This window comes from Chinchilla lanigera, unplaced genomic scaffold, assembly GCF_000276665.1.
Source record: "Chinchilla lanigera isolate Chin_1 unplaced genomic scaffold, ChiLan1.0 scaffold00037, whole genome shotgun sequence".
In the NCBI taxonomy this organism is placed as follows: Eukaryota; Metazoa; Chordata; class Mammalia; order Rodentia; family Chinchillidae; genus Chinchilla; species Chinchilla lanigera.
The window spans coordinates 942420-950403 of NW_004955438.1; the positions used below are offsets into that span (position 1 = coordinate 942420).

At 56.7% G+C, this 7984-nt stretch overlaps 1 protein-coding gene across 1 annotated transcript; it reads right to left on the reverse strand.

Moving 5' to 3' along the window:
- Window positions 1-3624: 3624 nt before the first annotated feature.
- Window positions 3625-6896, reverse strand: Irf2bpl (interferon regulatory factor 2 binding protein-like). Its single transcript, XM_013517171.1, has one exon. It carries the CDS (start codon window positions 6801-6803, stop codon window positions 4449-4451), a length of 2355 nt encoding a protein of 784 aa, XP_013372625.1. The 5' UTR covers window positions 6804-6896; the 3' UTR covers window positions 3625-4448.
- Between the last annotated feature and the right edge of the window lie 1088 nt (window positions 6897-7984).

Sequence of the window (7984 nt, forward strand, 5' to 3'; positions counted from 1 at the left end):
CTGGCTGGTTTTGCTGTGTGGTGTTTTTTTGGGGGGTGGTGGTTTTTTTTTTTTTTTTTGAGACAGGGTCTCACTATATAGTTCAGGCTGGCCTTGAACTCACAATGTAGCCCAGGCTGACTTCAAACTTGCAGTGTCCACTTGCCTCAGCCTCCCAAGTGCTGGGATTACAGGTGTGCGCTACCATAGCTTTTTTTCTTTTTCTTTTTGAGATGATTTTGCTATGTGCGCCAAGCTGGCTTCAAACTCCTGATTCTCCTTCAGCCTCGTCTCTCATAACTTTTACAGTACTAGAGTTTCCTAAGGTGCCTCTGACCTCAGTTTAGAAAACATTTCACTAGATCACACTGAGTCAGTCCCAGAGCCTGGTATAGTGGCCCATGCTTGTAATTCCAGAACTCCTGAGAGATCACAAATTCAAGCTCAGTCTGGGCAATTTAGTGAAACCCTGGCTCCGGGGGAAAAAAAAAGAGTGGTGATATAACTCAGTGTACAAAGGTCTAGGGTTCAATCCCAGGTACAGGAAAGGAGGGGATTGGCATTCCCAGTTCCAACTTTCTTTACTCAATGAAGTTTACAAGGAAACAAAAGTGAAGCTGGGCGTGGTGGTGAATGCCTGTAATTCCAGCACTCAGGAAGCTCAGGCTGGAGGATCCCCCTGAGTTCAAGGTCAGCCTGGGTTACAGAGCAAGACTGTCTCAAGAATAAAAACAAAAACAAAAACAAAATGCCCCCTCCCAAAGAAAAAGAGAAGAAAACAAAAGTGAATTTTAGTACTTGTCACTAAAGGCGGACATACGTGAAAATGCACCTCGTGTGTTACCTCTCAGGCGTTATGAGGCGACCACACTCACTGCTGCCCTTTGAAGTCAAGGACAAGAAATGACCTCCGTCAGCCTGTTCTCTCTGAGCTGTTGAATTTGGTCTTCACTGCCCTCCCACAATGCCCACTTAAGGAAACCTCCAGCTTGGGTTAGGAACACAAAGGAGGCCTCTATAAATAGCTGCAGTATGGACTTTAAAATGTTGGCCACTCTGAGTGAGGAGGGCAGGAGATGGGCAGGGAGACCCTGGGTGACATGGACATGAATGGAACTCAGGCTCACCCAGAGACCTGGGTCTGCGTCTCTGAAAGCCACAGAATCCTCACATTCCAGAAGGGAAAAATGCTTCTCAGATATCCAACATGGAACGCTTCAGGCAAGGGGGAATCCCGCTGAAGATCAAATCAAGACTGGTTAAGGCAACCAGACCAGCAGCTGAATGAGTTCAGGAAAAGAGAAAGGTCATGTGTCTTCAAAAAAAAAGGAAGAGGCACCATTTAACAAATGGCCCCCAGCCATAGTAAACTTTAATTAACTGCACCATTATAATTCACTACCAGTCTAAGTGATCCACCCCAACCGCTCTCTGCCTCCTGTCCCTCCCTCCATCTCCCCAGGTCTTATCAAGTCAGGCTGCCTCCCTCAGTGAGACCAAACTGGCCTCCTTTACTGGATGCCTATTATTACAGCTACTGCTTCTCCTGCTAATAATAGCACCTGGCAACAAGAAGGGGGAGAAAACTATACTGTTCTCGGCTCTTAATGACAGGCCTCTTCACCTACCTATGTGCACTAGTAATCAAGGGTCTTGTAAACCTACAAGTTCCTGAAAATAATACCGAAGCCATGAAGAGAGTTGCAGGCAGGCAGAAGGAGCCCATGCACACATGGAGGAAGATAACGGCAGGATGTGTACTGAAGCCACCAGACACTACTCAGAGGCTCCACACCCAGACAGGTAGAGGCTCTCTACCCATCTAAGCTCATGTGCGCCTCTTCCTTCAGTGGTGGTTAAATCACACCCAAGACACACTGCGTATTCCCAGGCCATGGAGCCTTCCCATTTCAGAAGTGTGTGCATTAAGGATGGGGGTTGGGAGCACCTTAAAGGAGCTTCCAGGCGCAACATGCTTCATTTTTATTAATGAGCTTATGAGAAAAGCCAAGCCAGACCTTTAAGTGAAATGTGTGACTGGTAGCCAGGCGAGGATGGGTTTTAGAATTAACTCTTCCTACAGTCTGCTATGCATTATCACCCCCAAGTTAATTACCCCTGAGGATGAAAATAGGTTTCATGACTCATAAGCACCAATACAACACTTGGCAGCCGATGAAAATGCAAGGACACATTTGCAGAAAGCTGACACGAATGTCTATTTATATGTGGGGAGATTCTTAAAGAGGTGAGACAGGTACCTCCCATGTATCTGGATTAAGAGACCGAAGTAGATCCATCAATACCACCACATATCCATACCCCAAACGTGCGCGCGCACACACACACACACACACACACACACACCCCTTGGTTTTTGCACCACTTCAATAATGGTGGTGGCAAAAGCAGGAACAGAAACTAGAAGGGTGTTATTAACAGCAAGTCCCAACACCAACCCAACCTCCACACCGGTGTTCTGCGTTAACTGGTGATTGTTTTCAAACGTGCCTGCGCCCATACCCTCTGCCAGCCTGCTCCTCCTGCAACGGAGTAGGGTGGGGACACCAAGTTTTTCTACCTATTCCTCTAGCCTTGGCCCAACAGCACAAGCCTGGCTGGCCCCGCCCAGGCATGGGGTGTGGCCAGGAATGAATTTCAGATAGGATCGCTGAGTTTTGTTTTGTTTCCTCCCTTCTGTTGTCTACTCTTCTTGTATTTGCCTCCAGTAAAGTACAAGGTTCAAACCAGGTTTGTTTGTCTTCCACCAGCTCTGGGAGGGCTCGGGTCTGCGCTCAGATCTCAGATCTAAAAGGCATTACAACTCTCTCCTCCCCTTCCCCACCTCTAGGTGCTTTATAAATGCTGCCCAAAAAAGTCGAGTAGATGAACACTTGCATTTCTTAACCAGTAGGAAGGGATTTTATTTGGTGCTCTTTGTAACTCTTACTTCAAAAGCTGGCTTTGGGTTCCCCCACCCCGTGTGCATCCCCCCCAAAATCTGATTGCATCAGCCACATGTCCTGTCTTTAGAAATACTTGAAGGAAGAGGAGCACGAAGTCACTATGGTGACAACTGCTTTTCCAACACATCAGCTGGAAGCTCCTGGGATCCTCCTGGCTGAGTACAAACATTTACTTCCCAGTTGCCCACAACCCTTCTTTCCCTCTGACAGCTCCCAGCTCTGGGGCATTCTTGTTTTAAATGCGCAGTAAGTTAATTCCGCCACATCCATGAAGCAAAGGACCCTAGCTTTTTTCTAGGATTCCCGCCCGCTCCACTTGCCAAGTCACAGCTGCACTAGCATCAGTATACACTCGTGGCCACAGGGCGAGACACCAAAAAGCATTCCTGACAATGCCATTTGCAGCTGGGCCCCACATCCGGGGGAAAATAGAGACGCTGAAGAGTAAACAGAAATCGCTTAGTCAGCAAGTGTCGCCTCCCAAGAGGTGAATGTAAATAGCCTGGTGTGAGGGGGAGGGGCAGCCAGGCAGCACCCGGCCTTCCTCACTTGCCAGCTCTGTGGGCTTACAAAGGGACAAGTGCTCCTGTCCTTAGGTTGGAGGTAGGGAGGATGTCCCCTACATTGGAGTCCTGTGCCCTCTGCCCTAGAATGACAAACTTGCTGACTCCCGGCAGAATTAATATCAATTGAATTTATTACAAGTTACTAAGCTCCAAGGCACATTACAGTGTTCTGTTAACTACAGAAATGTATAAAGGACAAACAGAGCAGATTCTCCATGTCTAGCATTTCGCTCTACGGTTCAAAAGCATCCGTGCATCAATAAAGCAGAAACAAAACAACACATGAAGATCCAACACATTCAGGTCAGTAGAAACAAACCAAAACATTTCCCCTCACAAACTTGCAACAAAAAACACCCCGTCCCCCCAACACCCCCCTTACCATTTTGCAAACAAAACAAGAAAACAAAACAAAACAGAACAGAAAATAAAGTGAAGACTTCAACACTTGGGGCTGTTTAGAAAAGACGCTTTCACCATTTTATAGCATCATCATTATTTTTTTTTTTTAGGCAGCAACACTGGCCTTGGCAAAAAAAAAAAAAAGTCTTTTTCTTTTGTGTTTTTCCTTTCAGAGTGCATAACATTTACAAAAATACACACCAGCAGCAGTCGTTGCTAAGGGCTATTAATTTTGTACCTAGGCAAACATTCTGCCGCCAAATAAATGCTAACGAATATGATGCGAATGACCCAACCAATATTAAACTGCTTAACACAAACCAGCTTATCCTTCAAATGAAGAAGTTACATACCTTTGTTTCAAAATATAGAAACATACGACGAAAATAATGTCTATACATAAGACTAACTTTTTGCAGTTATATTCACAATTCTACATCTTGGGGGTGTGGGAAGGGAAGGTGGAGTGGGGGGGAGGGGCCCTCTGGATTGGAGAGGAGCTGGTCTAGGGCAAAAGAGGTGGCTGCCCTGTGGTTCAAGGGTCTCTCTCCTTTTTCACTTTAACATCCCCAGCTAAGATAGTCGCGATTTCGCCCTGCATGAAGGCCCAAGGTACATTCGACCCAACTAAGGGGCATTTCTCTCCGCTGGGGCAATACACCTCACCAGTGGCCCCCTGGGCCTTGATACTCTCTCTAGAGCAAGGAAAGCAGAATTTATGGCTGGGGACGGATGGGCACTGAACAAAATGTGTGTCCTCCAAACGTTCGTGGCAAATGGTACAGCAGAGGGGTCCGCTGTTGGCCATGGGGGAATCCGGAATGTTTTGGGGGTGCACTTGGTCCATGCCCGGGTGGGCGCTAGGCGGCGGGGGCGCCACCTGTAAATTCAGGTCCCCATTACGTGATGCCAAGCGGCGCTGCCCCGGCACAGAGGCGGGCGACACTGGGCTGCTGCTGTTTCGCCGCGCGGACGCAGTGGTAGAGTGCACGGAACTGCCGTCCTTGGGCGAGTGCGCCGTGCCCAGAGTGTCTGCCACCGACATGAGGGCAGCCATAGGGGACGGACCGTTCTGGGGGGCGGACTCTGGAGGGGTGGTCCGGTTAGAATGGGGTCCCAGGGGTGGGGGCGGTGGAGGCGGACCCCCAGCCGCATGCCCCGGCGCCGCAAAGCCCCCCGCAGACATGGTGAGCTTCAGTGCCTCGCTCTGGTTTGCCATCCACTGCTGCCTCTGCTGTTCCTCGCCCAGCTTCAGGGCACTCTCGGCTGAGTCCGGGGGTTCAGGGGATGCCTTCCTCTTGCGCAGGCTGGAGGCTGTGCCCCGGCCCGACGGCGCGGCTGGGGGCAGGGCCCCTGTCCCTGGAGGTGCACTAGGGGCGCGGCTGAGACTCACCAGCGCCGTGGGCAGCATGGGGCAGCTGGCATCCAGGTAGGGCTGGGGCAGCATGTCTGCACCGGGCACACCCTCCTTGAAGAAGCGCACGGCCTCGGGCAGCAGGTCCCCAAGCAGGCGCCAGTCCCCGGAGCCGTGCTTCTTCTCGTATTCCAGGTATTTGAAGCCGGAGGACAGGCCCCGGCCGAAGTCCTTCATGCAGTCCTGATACATCTGCTTGGCCACACCGGATGCGCTGGAGTACACGTTGCCTGAGCCGGTGGGGTATTCAATGAACAGCTTCAACTCGTAGTCCATCCCAGGCTTGGAAACAGCATCGAAGGCGAAGACACGGCCTAGGAGCGAATGGTCCTTCTTAAAGCGCACCTCGTAGGGCGTACAGCCCGCCAGCGTGAGCAGAGTGTCTCGGACCATCTTGGGCTTGTTGGCCCACTCCTCCGCGCGGTTGCGCAGGCTCTCGCTCAGCTCGGCCAAGGCCTCCGCGTTGCGCTGCTTCTCCTTCAGTTCGCGCTCCTGGTCGGTGCTCGACACCGACCCGGGCCTCTTGCCACCAGCACCCACGCCCACCTCTGCCACCGACGAGGAGGTGGAAGACGCGGTAGACGACGCCGCGGCCGAAGAGCCCGGGGCGCCCCCGAGACAGGCAGGGCCCCCAGGTGCCCCCGGCGGCGCGGGCGTGGGGGGCCCACGAGTTCCCAGCCCGTGGGGTGGGGGCGGGGGCAGTACAGCCGCGCTGGCGGGGCCGTTAAGCAGCGTCTGCGGCAGAAGGTTGGGGGGCACGGCGATCTGGGGTCCCCCGCCACCCCCCGGGTTGGGTAGCCCAGTCACCAGCCCCCCGTGCGTCCCACGCCGAGACGCCACCGACGCCGCCGCCGCTGACGACGAGTTGGGGCTCTGACGGTTCAACTCCGGGGGTCCCTCCTCCGGTGCTGGTTTGGGGAAGCCGTTGGGGCCCCCGAGGCCGTTGGGCAGCCGCGCGGCGTGGCCGGCACCTCCCAGGCTCACCGGCGGCGGCGGGTACTCGAAGCGGCCGCGCTGCTCCACCGTGACGGCGGCGGCGGCGGCAGCGGCCGCGCTCAGGCCATAGCGCTCCAGGCCGGCGGGAGCCGCTAACACCGCGGGTTTGCTGGAGCCGTCGACGTGGTTGAGCTGCTGCGGAGGCTGCGGTTGCTGCTGTTGCTGCTGCTGCTGCTGCGCCGCGGCCGCTGCAGCAGCCGCCGCCGCCGCCGCTGCCGCCTCCTTGGCGGACAGGGCTACCGTCTTGACCCCCACGGGCGGCGGCGGCCCCGGGGAGCGGCCGTCCTGGAAGCAGCCGTGCGCCCGCTTGAGCTGCCGCGCTGTCTCGATCACGAACTCGATGCGATCGGCGCCCTCGTAGTTGACGCAGCCGCGGCACACGGGTTCCGAGAAGTCCCAGATCATGGCCCAGGGCATGCGGGGCAGGTCGCACAGGTAGCAAGATTGTCTCCGGGACGAGGACACCTGCGCTGCCGACATGATGCCAGCCCTGGGGAAGGTAGGCCCCCTCCCGGGCTGTCTCCGCGGCGCCTTCTCCTCCGGGAGGACGGGCTGGCTGGGGAGGGAGTCCGGCTGCGGGGGAGGGAGCAGAGGGGGCGAGAAAGTTCTGCCCCAGGGGCTGGAGGGAGCGCGAGTCTCCACCGCGGGCGCAGCGCCTCTCCAGGGGGGCCCCACCGCCCGGGCGGCGACGGGCTCTGCGCGCTTCTCGCCCCCACCTCCTACTGCGGCTGTCGCGTCGGGAGAGGAGCTCAGGCGCCTTCTTCCTGGTGTCGCGGGTCGGGGCTGGACGCGCCGGGTCCGGGGGGAGGGGGCGAGGGTGTCCGGTGCCGGCCGCCGCTGCCTCTGGGCCCCCTCCCCGGAGCGGCTGGTGCGTGGACGCGCGGAGGGGGCTGTCTCTTCCTCTCCCCCGGGGGTCCCCTAAGAGCTTCGTCCTCTCCCCGACAGGCACCCTGGGGCCAGGGCTAGCGGGCTGTGCCACCCGGTGCCCAGGTCCAATCTTGCTGAAGCCGCTGCTTCCCTGGAGGGCCTGGGGAGGGGGGGTGGCAGCTGAGAGAGGAGCTTCTCCCCTCCGTAGGGTCAGCCGTTCCGCTGGTGGCGGCTGAGTTTGCACGCCGGAGGGACCCGCCGCGGCCACCGCTTCCAGGACGCACGCGGAGAGTGCACGACTCAGGCTCCCGGCCCCCCCTGGCCTGGCGGGCGCCCTGGCCCCCGAGGCTGGCGGCGCTCACGTTGGCTGCAGGGCGCTCGCGCGGCGCCTCGGCCCGGGTCGCATCCCTTCCCGCTTGCGCTTGCCCGGAATGTGGGGTTGTGATTGTTACTCTACGTTCCGGAGGCGCGTCTCGGCGCTCCTGCTCCGGCTGCGGCTCGCGCTGTCCCCAGCTTGGCCGCGCGGGATGCCGCCCGGGCGGAGCGCTGACGTCACCGCCATGCTCTGCACCAGTCCCCCCACCCCCCTTTACACTTCCTCTGTCTGTGGAGCCCACTTGTTGCTCGGGAAAGGCGCATGCGCGGCAGGATGCCCAGATTCCTCCCAGCCGGCCCCTCCTCCGCGCCTCCGCCCTCCCCTCCCCCCTCGCCGCCGTGTGTGTACAACAGCTGAGGCCCGGCGAGCTAATGCTGGAAGTCCGAGGCCGGGGGTGGAAATCAAACAGACGATGACC

Excerpts from the sequence above, each read along its gene's own strand:
- Irf2bpl (XM_013517171.1), bottom strand. The coding sequence starts at position 6,803 with ATGTCGGCAGCGCAGGTGTCCTCGTCCCGGAGACAATCTTGCTACCTG.